The sequence below is a fragment of the Vicia villosa genome, linkage group LG5 (assembly GCF_029867415.1).
Source record: "Vicia villosa cultivar HV-30 ecotype Madison, WI linkage group LG5, Vvil1.0, whole genome shotgun sequence".
In the NCBI taxonomy this organism is placed as follows: domain Eukaryota; kingdom Viridiplantae; phylum Streptophyta; class Magnoliopsida; order Fabales; family Fabaceae; genus Vicia; species Vicia villosa.
In genome coordinates this window covers 166,074,507-166,093,882 of record NC_081184.1, presented here as the reverse complement: position 1 = coordinate 166,093,882, position 19,376 = coordinate 166,074,507, and the positions used below count along the sequence as shown (strand labels likewise).

General features: G+C 30.7%; 1 protein-coding gene across 1 annotated transcript; it reads left to right on the top strand.

The window, feature by feature from the left end:
* Positions 1–3,542: 3,542 nt before the first annotated feature.
* Positions 3,543–7,508, top strand: LOC131603743 (beta-amylase 3, chloroplastic-like). Its single transcript, XM_058876164.1, has 4 exons — positions 3,543–4,197; positions 5,709–5,919; positions 6,028–6,141; positions 6,322–7,508. Exons 1-4 carry the CDS (start codon positions 3,659–3,661, stop codon positions 7,120–7,122), a joined length of 1,665 nt encoding a protein of 554 aa, XP_058732147.1. The 5' UTR covers positions 3,543–3,658; the 3' UTR covers positions 7,123–7,508.
* The last annotated feature ends 11,868 nt before the right edge of the window (positions 7,509–19,376 follow it).

Here is a 19,376-nt window from a genome sequence, read left to right as displayed (position 1 = left end):
ATGAAACAGTTTCCCACTAAATCCTAATAATGTAATTCAACTGCACGACCCTAGTCTATATTCCTCTTATAGTTTTTTTTTTTAATGTAATTTGTCATTTTTTATTTGCTCTCCCAATGTCTACTCAGTTGCAATCAACTTCTCTGAAAATTTCAAGTTTGTTTTCAAGTTTTCGTAGAAAAAAACATTTTACTCCTATACAAATATATGATTTAATTTAAACACAACCAATCGGTCATAGTTAGTGAATTGTTATTCCTGTATGAGAAATTTTTAACATAAATACTAGAAATTCATTAAAACTCTCTTGTTTCTTGTTATAAACAAGATTTATTAAATAATTTATTATTATTTATTTAATAAATTCTAAAAGTCAAAATTTATTTATATTAGAGAATTGAGGGAGTATGTCTTAGATGGTTATTTGCTCACTTTTGTTTGAAGGAGATATTAGTCTGAGAAATATTAAGATGATAAAGTTGTTTGTTTATCTTCGTTGAAAGTTGTTGACTATAAACAATCCATGATCTTCTATGTTTATTAGCATATACTTTAGATACAAAATATTAATCATACATTTTTTTTTCAATACAATTTAATATTAAACATTTATTTTTTCTGGAGGAACATAGTAGATGACTTGTTAGTAATGGGAAGGACATTGGTTTATGGATTCACAATTAGTTGAAAAATAAAATTGAAGATTTACACCTAGTATTGTAATTGGATATTCAATTTATGCAAATTACTTATATCAATTCAATTATCCAAGACATCAATTCTTACATTTTTTATGGCTTATTCATTTTGGATCTTAAAATTGTTGAAGACATTTTGAAGACTAGTTTGTCATTTGATAATATTATTGTTGATAAATTCATTTGGACAAGATATGTAAATAGTGATCTATCTTTTAAAGATGCTTACAAATGTATCAAGAGGGATCACATTGAGTCTTCTTGAACAAAATTTATTTGACATTCCTACATACCTACTACTAAGTTATTAGTGACTAGGAAGTTAATGCATAATGTTATTACAACAAAAGACAACCTGCTTTGAAGGAGAATGCATATGATTTTGAGGTGTTTTCTTTGATGTAGAAATTGAAAATCACTTATTTCTAGCATTGGATGAAACGACTATTTGACATGAAAGAGCTAATTATGAAAACTTATTCAAATTTGCAGGTAAAAGATTGAGCTCTCAATTTTAAAATTCGATCATGATTCTCATCATAATAGTTCTTTGAAAAATTAAGCACACAAGATTTTTTTATAAGAAAGCTTTTTTCATCAAGAAGAAAAAGCAGAAACAGAGGCAAGGGATCCCTCATTAGAGAAACCTTCAATCTAAATTTTGAAACCATACAGCTTTCTTAAACCAACCACATTATGAACATTTACATTTAGCATTCGGCTAAAAAACATAATAGAAGCAACCTTAAAACTATTTAGAATTTGCCTACAATCTGGTCAGGATAGGAACACACTGAATAGTTGATACAATCCACAACATTGAACGCATATGAAAGTTTAAGGATTCTATCAAACTTCAGCTCTCACGCAAGAAGAAGACTTCATATAATTGCTACGATTTCAACAGCACATGGTTCCACTAATATGTGCTCTTTTCTATTGGAGGCGATAACCACTTCCTTGACATTGTTCTTGATATCACACATGAAAGACACAAATCCTTCTTGGAAAACTCCTACATCCACCTGCACCACAAACACGTCTTTGGGGATAGGTTCCAATCTTTGTTCTACACCATATTTTTCTTAACATAGAGATTCATATTTGATTTGTTGAACCTAACACGCAATCAAACGCCTCACCCGCCACCAAATTTGTTGACCCCCGAACCGGATTAAACCGGTGGTGATAAACCAAACAAAAAATGATATATTATTCACATTAAATGATAAATAAATTTGTATTTAAGTTTTAAAAAATAGTGTAAAATAAATCAAACAAGGTTTTTAAATTTTGGTTATTTTTATCATTTAATTAATATTATAGTTAACTTGATGATCCAAACTATTGGAAATAGAGGGATATCATTTATTGCGGACTCAATTATAGATGAAGGGAAGTAGAATTGGAGTCTTTTGAGGAACATCTTCAATAAGGAGGTTTTGGATAAAATGCAAGTAATTCCACCTCCAAGCACGAGTGAAACTGATGAAGGTGTTTGTATTTGGGATGACTCATCTAATGGAGCTTTCACCAACTCTATTGTGTTTGACAGAATAAGTTCTTCTGATATCAAGGCCATGGAGTATCATTGGCAAGCTATATGAAATCTGAATGTTCCAGAGAGAATAACAGTGTTTATCTGAATCACTTAAATCTAAGAGATAATATGTGTGATGAATGTGATGTATATGTGGAAAACACTATACACTTTTTTTCGAGATTATGGCAAAATAGGTTTAGATGCAATTGGTGAGCGATGCAAGAAAACAAGTTTTATTTCAAGCCGATCTAAAAGAGTGCTTGGAGATCAATATAAATCATAATCAAAGTAGAAACAATGTTGAATGGCCAGATGTTTGGGCCACTGGGTGCAACAATATTTGATACTAGAGAAACCAAAGACTGCATGTGCAACAATATTTGGTACTAGACAAGTTTATATAATGTCTCAAAACCTAGCTCATGATATGTAGGAGAATGTGGAACTGGATTACACAAGTCTGAAGGTGCAGAACAAAATGAGTATCACATCAAAAATCTATTCATGTCAGCTAGAAGTTGCCTGAAATGGATTAGATATGTCTCAATTTTGATGTAGAAGTTCAAGCAGAAAGCTCTGCACGATGTGTGGACTATTTAGGGATTATCACAGTGATTGGCTAGGAGGTTATGGCAAGAATATAGGAAAATATAACAGTGTTGTAGTTGAGCTTTGGAGAGTGCTAATTGGAATCAATGTAGCTCGTGAAATAGGATACAAAAGGCTAATGATACAAGTAGATAGCAAGCAAGTCTTTAAAATTCTTACTAAGAGTTCCGTCGAGAAAGGGCCAGGTTTAAGTTTGATTCGTAGAATTCAAAAAATCACAAGCAATAACGGAGACATCCGTATTGTGCATATATACATGCATTTATACAGGAGAACAAACAAATGTGCTTACATTCTTACTAGACATGAAATTCATTTGACATAAGATCTGTGCTTACATTCTTACTAGATATAAGATTCATTTGACACGAGGATTACTTGTATATGAAAATTATCCCCAATTTATGTATTAATTTATGTGAGAGAATTGAGAGAAACTTATATTAAAAGAATTGTTCTTGTGTAATTTTTCTAGAATAAAATAAAAAATAAAGAAGTACATTAATTTTTTTAACTCAATGAATAATCAAAATATTAATTTTTTAAGAATAAAATTAAAATAAAGAAGAAAGTTATGAGAGAAAAAAAGTACATTATTTATAGATTTTATTTTTCATTGATTCATAGTCAAAAAGTGTTTTTTTTTTTCTTTATAAAAAAAGTGAAAAAGGCATAGGTGTATAATCTATCCTCCACACCCTATGAACTTATTCAGTTTCTCACCTGATCTCACTCTCCTCTAATGTAATAATAATCACTTTTCCAGTATTAACACATTTTCAAACCACCAAACAAACCCTTACTCTCTATGGCGATCTCATCACAATCTTTCTCACCTTCCTTCATCTTAACTCGCACCGATTCAACTCGTCCAACTCGTCTTCCCTCTCGATTCACCTCCACTCACTTCCGCAAACCCCAAACCCGCTCTTCCTCCCCTCGATTCATCGCTTCTTCGCGTCTCAACTCGTCTAAATCCTCCGACGCCGGCGGTTCTATTTCTCCGGACAACGGCGACGTCACCTACGAGCTCCACCACGATCTCTCGCCGCAGCGGCGGAGACGCGGATCGCCGGTTTTCGTGACGCTGCCGGTGAAATCTGTGGGGAGGGAAGGGAAGATATGGAGGCCGAAGGCGATGATGCTGTCGTTAAAGGCGTTGGCGGCGGCGGGTGTGGAAGGGGTTGTGGTGGAGATTTGGTGGGGGGTGGTTGAGAGGAATGAGCCTAGGGTTTATGATTGGCGAGGGTATCGGGAGCTTGTTATGATGGCTTGCATGTGTGGACTCAAAGTTCGTGCTGTTCTTGCGTTTCATCAACATGGCACAGACGGTGATGATCTTAATGGGTATGTTGTTTCCATTTTCGTCTAGGTTATTAGTGTGTTTGAGCTAGCTTTAGGGCCTGTTTGGATTGATTTATATGAGGTTATCTTATGCCATAAGTTTTGTGACACTGTTTGGAAGAGCTTATTGAAACAGCTTATAGCATTATTGATAAACTTTTTTTGAGATAATTATATAAGTTGTCAATGAAAATAATTTATAGCACATATAAAAATAATTTAAATTTATTTTGTCTTTTGTTAGAAAAATAGTTTGTGCAAGTTTTTTTCTAAGTGCTGATCAAAATATGCACTTCTGCTACAAGCTCCAAATAAGCTGTTTATCCAAACAGGCTCTTAATGTCTAATTTGCCGAGCTTTTGCTAAAAAAATTAATTGATTCTTGAATGGAAACAATTTTGTGAAGTGGATTTTTCTTCAGGTTTAATGTGAGTAAAGTTATGTTTGGATATTTTTACCCTGAACTCAAGTTGTATGTAACATAAGATATATCCAATACAAAAGCTTTTAGAAATCATCTGTGTCTTGGTCTGAAGTTTATGTTTGGATTGTTGATTCTTTGACAAAATCACAGTGAAACACCGTGAATCTGTCAAACTCACTCTCAATCCATGCACTAAAATTCCATTTGGCGGCAGCAAATTAAATAAACACACTTAGGTAATATCTGATTGATGTAAGTAGCTTCTTGTCAGTCAATTATTCAGTTCAAACTATGCTGTAGCTTGAAGTTAACTTCACCATGTCTTTTTGTAAAAATAATTTGATGCAAGTAGGGAGTACCTAGAAAAACTATAAGAGAAATTATTAAGAAAGATCTCGAGATTAACGATTTGGATAGAAGCATGATTGTGGATAGAATGTTATGGCGAAAGTTGATCCATGTAGCCGACCGCACTTAGTGGGATAAGACTTGGTTGTTGTTGTTGCAAGTAGGTAGGTATCTAAGGCTCGTGGTTTTAAAAAGATATGAGAAGGGTTGTTTAGTTTTAGTTGGTTGGCAACCGACTGCTGCTATATTGATATAGATAGTGATAATATTTGTTAGCATCTTTTAGGACTATGATATGATTATCTTCCTATTTAGATTGCATATCTCATGTATATACGTATTTGTACAAATCTTTCATTATTGAGTGAGAAATATTCATATTCAAAGTACATAAAACACTTTCACGTCTTTTCGCCTATTGCCATTATTTGATCCTTGTAGTTCATTTATTTTACTTGGCTGGATAAGGCATGATTGTAGTTTAGCTGTTTGGTAGTTGCTTGTCTTTCACATAGACAGATATACAGAGAATATTTTTCAATAGTGTATGCTGATAGTGTCTGAAAGTGAAAATTCTAGCCTTTAAGTTTTCTATTCTATTATGTGTGGACACTTTACCTGGGCAGCCTTGTTCTGAGTGTAGTCGATTTGGTTTATTTTGAATTATTACTACTTTTGTAGGTAGCTATTTTTTTTCTTGTCATAAGCCTCAGACTCTAGAAGGTTCTCCCTCCTTGTGTAGGATACCACTTCCTTTATGGGTGCTTGATGAGATACAAAAGGATCCGGATTTAGCATTTTCTGATAGGTTTGGAAGAAGAAATACTGAATATATTTCTCTCGGGTGTGATACTCTTCCTGTGCTGCGCGGGCGTTCTCCCATTCAAGTATATGCAGATTTTATGAGGGATTTCAGGGACACTTTTAGGCCTTTTCTTGGCACTATCATTACAGTAAGGTTCTATGATGATTTAGGGATACTTGGTCCAATAAAGATTCAATTTTCCCGCTATTATCATCAAATGTTTATGGAAGTTTTTGTAATTCTGTTCATTTGGCAGGGAGTACAGATTGGGATGGGTCCTGGTGGTGAACTAAGATACCCTTCATTGTCATTACAAAAGCTAAATTTGGCTTGGTCTCGCGAACTTGGAGAGTTTCAGTGCTATGATAAGGTTGGTTGTTAATTCATATTTAAATTCAGCTTTAGCTATTACTAGTTTGTAGGGTTGCAGACTTGTTATGTTTTGTGTTTTAGTAAACCGATGATAACTTATTTGCATAATTTATGTTGTTGTATTATTAGTAATTGTATCATATCGAACTTTCCTTTTCTCTTGTTTGCGAACCTCCAGTATATGCTTGCTTCTCTAAACGCCTCTGCAAGAAATATTGGAAAGCGTGAATGGGGAAATGGCGGTCCATCTGGTGCTGGAAGTTTGATCCAAAATCCTGAGCGTACTGAATTCTTTAGAAATGAAGGTGGCTCTTGGAACATGCCATATGGTAAATTTTTCCTCGAATGGTACTCAGATATGCTACTACTGCATGGAGAGAGAATTTGTAGGGAAGCTGAAACTATATTTAGGGGCACAGAAGTCCACATATCAGCAAAATTGGCTGCCATTCACTGGCACTATGTCACACAATCCCATCCATCGGAGGTAACAGCAGGCTATTATAATACTTTTAACAGGGACGGATACATACCAATTTTACGCATGTTTAGTAAATACGGATTCTCGATGTGCTGCTCTTGTTTTGAAATGCAAGATATAGTTATGAAGAAGATCAACCCAGATTGTAGCCCCGAAGGTTTTCTTAGACAACTTTTGCTGGATGCTAGGCTCTGTGACATATCACTTGAAGGCCAAAATTTTTCAACCGATTTGGATGATGATGGATTCTCTCAGGTGCTAAAGATGTCAAAATATTACTCAGATGGCATCGAGAGACGCCCCTTCTCATTCAACTTTGTAAGAATGGACAAAAATATGTTTGAACCCCGAAATTGGGACCGGTTTACTCGATTTGTGAGACGAATGTCTGATGGAAACATGTTTCGAGCCCGATTAAATTCTGTAGGAAACCTACGGTTGAAAACTACAGTGGCTGCACAAGTTGGATTGTTATACCAGCTTTACCAGTACTCTTGAAGGCATATTTTAGTATTATCATCCATCATCTTTCTAGTGTTATGAAATGAGTAGTATCTGCCGATTCTTATGATTCTTTTATTGCTTATGGGCAACTTTTACTTCTTCAGAGAACCACCACCTTACATGACCTTCCAGTGTTTTTATATGGTTGGCATGTTATTCCACTTGTACCTATAATTCTGATGGACTGAGATGCAATCTTGGATCCAGATACTGTTGGAATCTTAGTTCATCAAGTTCGTCCCATTTTTTATTATCTATTCTGTGGAGATGGATTCTTGATTATAAAGCCCTGTATAATAACTTAATGATGAATATCTTTAGAGCAGATTGTATGTTTGGATTTCTAATGAGTATAAATTGCAAATGATCCAATTATATTATGATTAGTGTTGTAAAATTGTTTTGTTAGTCATTGGTATATGTACCTTACATGTTGTAATTATGCTAAATATTTGATGAAAATATGACAAACTTGTATGAGATTGATTATGTTAACAAAACAAGTCAAGGTGATTGTTATGTAGCAGAATTAATCGATGCAGCATTTAAGAGATAGAATCAATAGAAACTTGTAGAGAAAGAAACAAATGATTAATTTCATTTAATGGAATTTTTGAGTCATAATTGATTGTTTTAGTGTGGTGGTTCTATCTTTAAATAGAGATATAAAGTGTCATGGGTTTGACACTTGGTTTTGAATTTTGATACATATGTCGATTATGACTTATGTTGTAATCAATTATGGAGTTTCTTTTATGGTTTTGGAAGGATTGATTAGCATAATCAATTTAGATGTATTGACCAATTGATTATGACACGAATTTTTGAAGAATCTGGAGAGATTTTGAGCTTTGTACATTGGACCGAGGTTGGGCTCAAGGTTGAGGCCCATGTGACCATTTGGATCGATTTGCATTTTTTTGTTTCTCTAAATTTTTATTGAGTTGTTTAAATACGAACATACATTTTCTTGTTATCACACTCAACAAAAAAAATTAGAAAGAAAATAAAGATGTAGATGCAACAGTTTACCCAATGCATGATTGATTACATATATGTTATTCAGTTCTTATAAAAAAAGTTTTATTTAGGCAAGGGTTTAGTAAAAATCTACAAGTTGGTTAAATGTTTCGACAAACATGATCAATCAATCCTTTTTTGAACACATAATCTTTGATAAATGATGTCTATCTCAATGTGTATAGTGTACTAGGTTATTTTTATAGATTTATGACATGATTATTATCACATTTAATAAAAAAATTATATTAATTTCATAATCACTCAACTATTATTTCATGAGATTATTTGTACCTAAAAACTGCATGCAGAGAAGTATTCCGATTCATAGAGAGATATTGCGACCCTTGCATGTTCTTATTGTGCCAAGATACTAATTTTTTTTCAAGAAAGTGACATCACTACTACAAAAAGTATATTTCACCACGATTGGAATAATGATTTCACCTCAGATGATGGTTTGTGGTAACGAAAGACATGATAATAAGTGCATTACTTTTCTCCATGGACTATTGGCCGTGATAATAAACTAGATATCACACTACTTTTCACCATAGTTGGAATATCCAACCGTATTTATTTTTCTATTTTTTAAATGATGAGTATCATAACCTTTCCACCACATTTGTTGTGTATAAATAGGTGATAAATAGTCATTTCTCCACGGTTGAAACAATCATCTGTGGTGAAATATGTTATTTTTGAAAAAATATATTTTTTATTTTACATAAATTTCATTATTACAACATGTATTTTTGTGAAGAGAATATATATATATATATATATATATATATATATATATATATATATATATATATATATATATATATATATATATATATATATATATATATATATATATATATATATATATATATATATATATATATATATATATATCAACGATATATTTGTGAATCAAAATCTAAATGACAATTATTATGAGTCAAAAATATGTAGTATTTGTGAAAACATCAACAATATATCTGTGAATTTAAACTTGAAAGTGATTAAGTGAAAGTATTCCATAGAACAAAACATAAATTTCCCATAAACTTACATTGTAGTTAGTGGTTATTTTACATGGCGTTGGTATGTCATCTGTGCCTTTGTTATTCTAATTTTTTATATACACAAAATGAAAAAGAAACCACCAATAATTTTAGTTTGAAAGAGAAATACTAGCATTTAAAACAAGATATATCAGCAAACCCATCGATATTGATTTGGAATTTCAGCCAACTAGTTTCTCCACATTAATTATGACCTCTTTGAAAAGCTTTGTATGAAAAAGAAGCATTATCATTTTTGATAAACTTTGGCCACAGGTGGAAACTGTCACATGTACATAGTCAACTATATATAAGTTTCTAATTAAGACGTATAATTGCTGCATAATTCTCCTATGCTTATTTAAATTAGTCCTTAAATTTTACTTAACAATGTGTTAGTTCAAATTGAATTGTACATTTTGTTCATTGAAAGTTCTCTTTGGAGAAGGCTTTATTTATAGCCATTCAATGTGATTGAAATATCACGTGGGTGAGTGGAACTTATAATGGCACTACTCCATTGCATGAAAAATACTACACATCATGTATAGTTTCATAAACCACTTATCCTTTCGTTGACTATCTTTAAATGGTTATGTAACCAAACTTCGGAACAAAAATAGACAGATTAATCTATCGTGATTGTACAAAGAAAAGACCAAACATAATAAAGAAGATAGCAAGTGTAAGTGTAACAAAACATGACACTAAATTTAAATAAAATAAAATAAAATTTCATAGCATATTTGTCAACATGACATTATATTTAAATAAATAAAATTTCATAGCCCAGTTAAATCATAACTAAATAAAGAACATGTATATTGTACCACGATGAATTGTGACTGATTTATAAGTATTTAAAAATTTAAAATAGTTGTCACTTACGTTAAAAACAAGAGCGTTGCTATTTATCGCGACAACTATTTCACGAAAACATAACGAACAGCCCACGTAATCTATATTGGCACATGTAAATGGTAATTTTTTCTGAATAATTGTTGTTATATATTTTTTTAATTTATTAAAAAAGTAAACCACACCACTTGCGCAGTCTACAAAAGTCACTCTCTAGCCGCCGACACCGTCATCCCAAATTCCTAGTGGCATAGAACAAATATTTGTAACAAAAAAGAAAGAAGCTGGAATGAAAGTACAAAAGATGAGTGGAGCAGTTATACATAATTCAAGTCCAAAAACTAAATAAAATCAAATTAAATTGTAATCTTAGATTCACAATCCAATAGAAACTTTGCAAACACATCGGTTTCAGTTGGAAACCAACTGAGTCAAACTCAGTGTTTTAGTTCAATAGGACTCGGCATAAAAGATTGGTTTGATTTTGAGTTTTATAAAGTTGCCATGATTTCTAGAAAGAGAACAATGAGAGTGATAGACAATACAGTTTTCATTTCCTATTTTTTAGACTTGCAAAAAAGACACTGTTTCTTTAATATCATTCGTGAAAATTCACGAAATAAATTTTCGTTACATTAATCATTTCCCTAAAAACAATGTTATAAGTTGTTTTGTAAGTAACACAAATGCTTAAATATATTTTTGTTCTCCTTGTGTATTTTGTTCTCCTTCTTTTTGTTTTAATGATATTTTCAATATAAAAAAAAAAGCTTAAATATATGTTTATTATTTTTTCTTTTTTTAATGAAAAATAATAAATTAAAAAGAGGAAAAAAAACTCAAGAGAGTACAAAAATAGTCAATAGAAATAGATGCCAAACAGAACAACAACCAACCGAAGAACAACGAAAACAACAAAAGAGCGAAATAAATCATACAATCACCGAATACACACAATAGATCAAAAAGAAGAAAAAAGCGAAAGTTCAAGAAAACACCCGCATATCAATCACCATCCAACATGGACCAAGCTAGAGTTCAGATCCCTAATCCACAAACAATAGACCAACAAAGTAAGAAAAATGCCAAAAGAAATAACTCGCACTAGGTGGTTAGTTCAGAAGTCTAGATACGCTATTGATTCAGACACATGACATGGTTCTGCATCCAAATAGAGAAGTAGACAGCGTTCAAAGGGGATCGGTTAAAAAAACCAACTCCAAGTAAAAAAAAAAACATTTATCCTCCACAACTTTCATATTTTTTGACGAATAAGAAAAAACTTAATATTGAAAACATACCCGATAATACACACCACATCATGGCATATCATAGTAAACCTACCCTAAATTTAACCTTAGAGCCTAAAAAAAGGGAAAACATCAAAGACAAACCTAAAATCCTTAGGAAGAGTCAAATGCACCCCTAACCTCCTAAAAATTATATACTCGACCAAATATTCTTCTCAAACAAAGAGCAATATCCTCTATTAAAGGTCCCAAATAATTTAAAATCAAATTAATAGACACAAATATGATTTAGCATTTTTTATTACTTTCTCCATGTAGTTAAAATTAGCGTTGGCTTTTCACTTTTTCAATTATTTATTATAAACAAATTTTGACTTTCTAATTCAATAAACAAATATGTATTTATCTATATATATATATAGATCAAACACATGAATTATTCAATAAATTTAAAAGGACAAAATTTGTTTACAATAAATATCTGGAGAAAAACATCAAGTTATCTTTATTCCCAATCATTTTAGTTGAATATATATTCCATATGTAAGAGTGTTTGTAGACTGTAGTTCGGTTTAAATCGGATTTGAGAAAAAAATTCACCCAATTTAAAAATAAAATTATTTGTAGTTTAGTTTTATTTTGAATGACTAGTTAAAATTCAATCTGATCTGGTTCAATTTTATACAATTTAATTTAGATATGTTTTTAGATATTCAAATTATAAAATATATTTTTTATTAATATTAATATTATTGAAGTATTATAAAATAATATATTTGAAATAATATACGATATATATTATATATAGAAAAGTTAAAATTACAACATGAGAATGATAGATTATGTATGAAACAAATAAAATATTATAAACAAATAGATAAATTAAATTAATAAATTATACTAAAACATATTAAATATTAAAAAAATTCTAAAATAACATAATATATCATATTAATAAAATAAGAAATAAATATTAAAATATATGAATATGGTTTGATTTGGTTTAAATCGGTTTTAAAAAATTAATTTAAAATTTGATTCATTATAAAAAAATTTCAAAAAAGAAAATTCAAACCTATTTAAGTTTTTGTGGTTTTTTAATTTCTGTAGAACAGTTTGCAATTTTTTTAATTGAATTGATTTGAATTTGAATGCTCTACCTATATCCTACTCATATGCATGTATATATCTTGCGACAAGGTTTAAACATTTATTTTTGGGATTTATGCAAGTCCATTTTTTGTCCATTCTAAGCCACCTTACATTCCATTTTAAAAAGAAAAGTGGAAAAAAATTGAAAAAAAAAAAAGAAGAGAAAAGGAAAAGGGCTCTAATTCTTAGTGCCATATGTCTATATATATGTAGTCATATATATTATAAAAGCATAATATTATTCCCTCTGCCTAATTGAAATTGGCAATATTTAACTTTATGAAACCTCAGCTCAGAATATCTATTATGATCTTCCTTTTGCTCTTTGTTGAACTGTCTCCAGGTAATCACATTCTTCATATCTATTTTTAATTATTAATTAAAGAAATGACAACTAATTAACCCAACTTTGTTTATTGATTGTAGCTAGAGTCAAAAGCATGAGAATATTTATAGCTGATATACTAAAACCAACTGAGGTAAAGTATTTTCAATATATCCTAGCTAAATGAAGTACTTAATAATTAAAATTATTTTATTAACAAAACAAAATTTATTTGGTAATTATTGTGTTTTTATTTTGAAGGTATTTAATTTTGAGATGAAGGGAAGAAAGCTTGTGAAAGTTGATATGGATGATTACAAAGAATATGATTCTAATCATAAGAATGATCAAGGGAAAGGAAAACCACATGGTTTAACTTAATCTTATACTAGAGGTGTTGCTAATAATAATATTGTATATTTGCATGAGATAATTATATTTCTGCAATAATAACAATCAAGTGCTCAAGAGTTGTCTAACAAGAGCTTCAACTAATTTTGTATTAAAGAGAATTTTATGAAATTATAGATTGCAATATCTTTTTCTCTTGCTTTATTATTTCATCTTTAATCATTGTTTCAAGAATTAAATATGCTTTTTTACTTATAAAAATGATCAAATTTAAGTTTTCATCTTCATAAAAATATCTCAATTTTTAATTACTATAAAATTATCTCGTAAACCATTTTAGTCTTTGTCAAGTAAATATTTTTTGAAAAGATTTTTAAATGATTATTTTTTGCAAATGATTATAAAATTTAAATAAAATGTATCTCTTTAGAATTTCAATTTTGATTTCATTTATATATTTTGTATTTTTTATGTTAAAAAATTTATATTTAATTCATCCTAAGTTTAACAAATTCTACATTTTTATGAAGTAACTTTTTATAATGTCAAAATAACTGTTAAAAAATATATACTGACTTATCATTACTTATTAAAACTGTTTGTAGAGCACAAAAGGGAGACTTTTTTTAGATTTTATTAGACTCATAGTCTCTTAACTAAATTGTTTAATTTATATTATTTTTCTAATTAATAAATATATTGTTTTATTGCCTAAATATATTTGTGTTGTTTGGCTGCATCTGATTTATAACATAGTTATTTGGCTTTGACAACAATTTAAAAATATTATTATTAAAATTCAATAAAAAATTTGAATTTATCTTCTTTCTTCAAGCTTCGATCTTCTTCATTTTGTTTATCATCAACTTTACTCAACATCCATCACTTATTTCTTCTTCTATCTCTTCTCGACAAACACCACTACCATTGCGCCAAAAACAAAAACAGAACAGATCTATAAACAAAAACACTAAAAAAATTAAACATAAAAATTGAATTTTGAAAACATAGTAAAAGAGAAACTGTAAGGGACCAAGTTGATTAACGGAAGTTTATTTAGAAGATAAAAAATAATATTTATTAATTAAGAAGACCAAAATGAAATAAACAATTTAGTTAAAAGACTTTAAAATATGTTAAAAGCAAATAATTCATTGTTTTAGTAGGCAAATTTGTGTTCGACAAGGGTATGTACAACCTAATCAAAGTAATTGCAGTCAACATATGTGTCAGTGTATGTAAGCAAGTATTTAACTGAGCTGAATACTACATTTATTGAATTGTATGTTTTGGTTGCCTATAGATAGAGGTAACGATGTTAATCAAAATAACTTCACAATAATATTTTTTCTTTTCACATTGTAGTCTCTTCTTCTTCTTCAATTTCTTAAAACCTTAATTGTTTAACAAATTGGTATCAACTGAGTCTGATTGGAATTCATAGTGAATCTGTAATGGCAAACAGAAACACAACATCAACGCAATTTCCAACGAATCTACCGATTTTCAAAGATGAGAACTACGAAAGGTGGATTGCGCAGATGAATGTCATCTTCAGATTTTAAATGCATGTTCAGAAAGATGCGCCCAAGGAACAAAGGAAGAAAGGTGGTGTTTTGGACATGCTCAATGGCTAGGCATGGCCCGATCCGCTCCTGCTCCCTGGACGTAGGGGTGCTTGCGGTGCGGTTTGGGCGGTTTTGACGAAAAAAATCATCCGAACCGCAAGAGAAAAAATAGTGCGGTTCGGTTTGGTTCGGTTGACTTATAAAAAAAATCCGAACCAAACCAAACCAAACTAATGCTGTTTGGTTCGATTCGGTTGGTTCGGTTTTTTACAAATATTTTATTGAACAATACATACGCATATATATGACAACATAATTTTATATTTAGACATTCATACACTAACAAATAACAACAAAACTCGTCATATTTTGAAAACAATTTTCCATGTAATATGTAAAAATTAAATTAGACAAAAGTGAAATATTAAACATAAAATAGTAGCATAAAACAATATAAAAATTATTATAATGAGAAAAAAAAATAGAAGAGACGAAAGAATAGTGAAGGTGAAAAAGAAAAAGAAAAAGTGTTGAGAGATTAGAGAAGAAGATGTGTGATAAAAATGAAACTGAAATACGGAACATTTACATAAAAATGAGAAGGTGAAAAAGAAAGAATACAGGAGAGTAAAGATTATAGAAGAATAGGGAAGATGTATGTGGCAAAGAAGGTGAAATAATGATATTAGAGATTTGAGAAGATTAGGACTGAAATTATATGTGTACGGATGAGAAAATTGTTCGTAATCATAAGGCTAATGTATAATAGGTTTAATTTTGGGTTGGATGTGAGTTAAGTAAAATTTAGGTTGTAACATAATGTGGTTTGATTCGGTTTGGTTCGGTTTACAAAATACAAACCGCAAACCGAACCGAACCGTGCGGTTTTGTTAAAAAATGACCCAAACTAATCCGAACCAAATGCGGTTTTTTGCGGTTTCGATTTGGTTTGGTTTGGTTTGCGGTTTTCTATTGGGTTGGTTTGGTTTTGAGCACCCCTACCTGGACGGCCCAATAAGCCTTGACCCAATCCCCTAGAGGTAGTAGGAACGCCACCTCCTCGGCTCTACCATCAGGCTTGGTCCCCGAGCGTGCCAAAGACAACTAACCAACGCTACGATCGACTGAATCGGCCGTCGTGCCCGCGAGAGGCACACGTCCTGCTCCCTTTCGAGGAGAAGGACCACCCCTGCTCGTTAAACCTCTGTGTCGATCAAAGTTGTTCTTCTGTCCGACCAACGGCTAGTTTCGAGCAGCCTCCCAGGATTCTTAAACATATTCCTAGAATCCTGGCAGTCGCACGTTTAAGGTCTAGATCCACGATCCAACCCTAAACGTAGACCAATGGCTAAGCGATGGGGGACAATATAAAAATCCTCTCATTTGAGGGTCAGGTAACACAATTTCAAACCCTTGAAACACTCTCACGTATCTGTGCTCCTACTTACTTGCTTGTTGGAGTGCCTTGCAGATACACCCCCTCCTCCTCCTCTTTTCCTGATTCATCAGTGTGTGGATTCAAATGTGTTCAAGAATATCATTGAAGAAGAAACGTCCAAAGGATCATAGGACAAGTTGAATAACTTGTACAGTGGAGATGATAAACTAAAGAGGTTGAAGTTGTAAATGCTGAGAAAGCAGTTTGAGATGACACAGGTGAAAGAAGATGAATCGGTTGCAGATTTCTTCTCAAGATTAGTGTTAGTCACCAACAAGATGAATGTGTGTAGTAAATCGATCAACAATTTGCAAAAGATTGATAAGTGTTGAGATTATTGATGTATAAGGTGGACCTAGTAGTCGTCGGTATTCCATCATGTTACATGTCGGTGACGACAACCGCGGTGGTCTGATTATTGATGTATAAGGTGGACCAGATTGTATAGTTGAAATTTAAGGATAAATAGCATTCAGATGCGAGCATAAAGAAATATGATATAATTATTAAGATATACCGCGCAAGTGGAAAATTGATAGAATATTTTTATATATAATATTTTAATATTCCAATAATTATTATGTGGGCATATATATTTTAATTATATAAGCCGTTTTATCAATTAAGTGTCTTAAATAATTAAGTAATCAAATTAAGTTAATAGATTGATTAAATTTTATTTAGAAAGTAATTTAATTTAATTAATTAATTGGATATGAGCTCATATTTGAGTGGATGTTAGGATGACCCATTTCAGAATAACGAGAATCGTAATTGACCACCACTCTATAAATATGTTATGGACCTCAATATACCGTATACAAACAAATACTATTTTCTCCCCATTTGAAGAGTATTCAAGGCATTAAAAATACCGATTGAAGAAGAACCACACAAGTCATCATATATTTTTATTTGTCTCTCAACTCTCAGAATTACCTCCAATAAGAACTTTTTCAATGGATCCAGGTATTTCTAAAATTAATTTGTAGGTCTTTTAATAGTATACATGTTTGTATGACTATCTGACTTTTGCACTTTATTAAGCATGTACAATTGATTGATTGTCGATAATTTAATTCTAACACTTGCTTGATTTTCTGGTGGGTGGAGCCTTGGAAAATGAGTTTTTATTTTAAAGTTTCTCTTGTCTTATGGGTGCTTTTCGTTTCGAGGTTGTTTTCTTGATTGCTTTTGTTTTTCCTCGCTTTGTTTCTATTGTGTTTAGGCATGGCAACAAAACTCATACCCACATGTATCCACCCGAACCTGCCCCAAAGTTGACGGAAAAAACCCGCTTTGACTGGATTTGGGTTCGGGTTCGAATTTTATCTGATTACAAACGATGGGGACGGATCGGATAATGGGGACACTAGTACCCACCTCGAATCCGCCCCGTTTATATCATTATGTACATTATTATTTATTTTTGATAATTTGGAATATTAAATATGAAGTCAATGTTTTGATAATTTGTTTTTTATTTATTATTAAAAATATTTGAAATGTATGTATGAAACTTTTTGAGATTCATTTATTTTATTATTTATAGTGTAATTTGATTTTGAGAAAAATAAATATTTTTATTAAAAAAATTGATTTTACTAAATGGATGGTGGCGGGACTCGAACTCAACCCAAACCTGTTTGGGACGGGTTTGGATTTTAATTCTCCTTCCCCGTTTTGGTTTGGACGGAGAACGAGGATTGTTTGAGGATTCGGGTTTGAGTTTAGGGGAGATAAAAAACCGTCTCCGACTCGCCCCATTGTCATGCCAATTTGTGTTGTATCTTATCTTTGTTACACTTCTTATGTTAATTATCACTGAACTTTTGTTGTTTTCTAGATATTTTTCTCATATTATATATATATATATATATATATATATATATATATATATATATATATATATATATATATATATATATATATATATATATATATATATATATATATATATGGCATATCATATGAGAATGCCATATTTATATGAGAATGTGAGAATGAATCTGAACAATTGAATTTTAAAATAAATGGTGGAGATCATGGGTGAATTTTTTTTCTCTCTCCTACATTTTGAAATAAATGATGTAGGAGAGAGAAAAAAAGATTCACCCATAATCTCCACCATTTATTTTAAAATCCAATGGTTCAGATTCATTCTCATATGATATGCCATATATATATATATATATATATATATATATATATATATATATATATATATATATATATATATATATATATACGAGTTAGGATCCATTAAAATCGTGTGTAAATCTAAAAGTTTTATACCAAATCTAAACCGTTAATAAAAATGAATTAAACGATTGATATTTAATATAAGACTTTTAGACTTTCATATAATTTCCACGGATCCTGGCTCATATATATATATATATATATATATATATATATATATATATATATATATATATATATATATATATATATATATATATATATATATATATATATATATATATATATAAAAGATCAAAATCAAATGACACAAAGGTGTTAAAGTTAGTAACTTGACATCTCTGGTAACTTTTCACCCCATATCCGTATAATAAAATATATTGTTGGATTAAAAACTATTATCATAGATCATGTCTGTAAAATTTTACATTAATCAAAAATCATTTATCATGTTAAAGGGAATGATTAAAATTAACGGTTTTCATGAAATTTTGTAAGACATTAGTTTTTATGTTTCTCGTTGATATGTTAGATGATTTTCGATTGATGTTAAATTTTATTAACATGATCTATGTAATTATAGCTTTCACTCTAATTGTGGATTTTAGTATATAAACATGACGAGGTGAAGAGTTATTGAAAGTATTATTAAATGAAAGAATGAATTGTGCTATATATATGATTGTCTTTTCTTGATAAATAAATATTGTTACATGATGATGATAGCTATGCGTACTTGGCCAAGATGGGAAGTCAACTTCATGATAAGGGACGTGGTTTCAATGATACGAAGTGATCCCCATCATTCCCTACCTCTCAAAATAATGCAGTTTAGTTTATAAAAGAATAATACTAATGCTATTTTTATTTTTGACAATATTAATAATAAGTATTCTGATGGAAACTTTGTCCTCGTCCTAGCTTTTGTTTTCATTTATTTATTCATTATGAGTTATAATTAGGGGTGGCAAACGGACATGTCCGCCCCGTTTAGGCCCGCCCCGCAAAAGTCCGCAAAAAAATGGGCGGGGC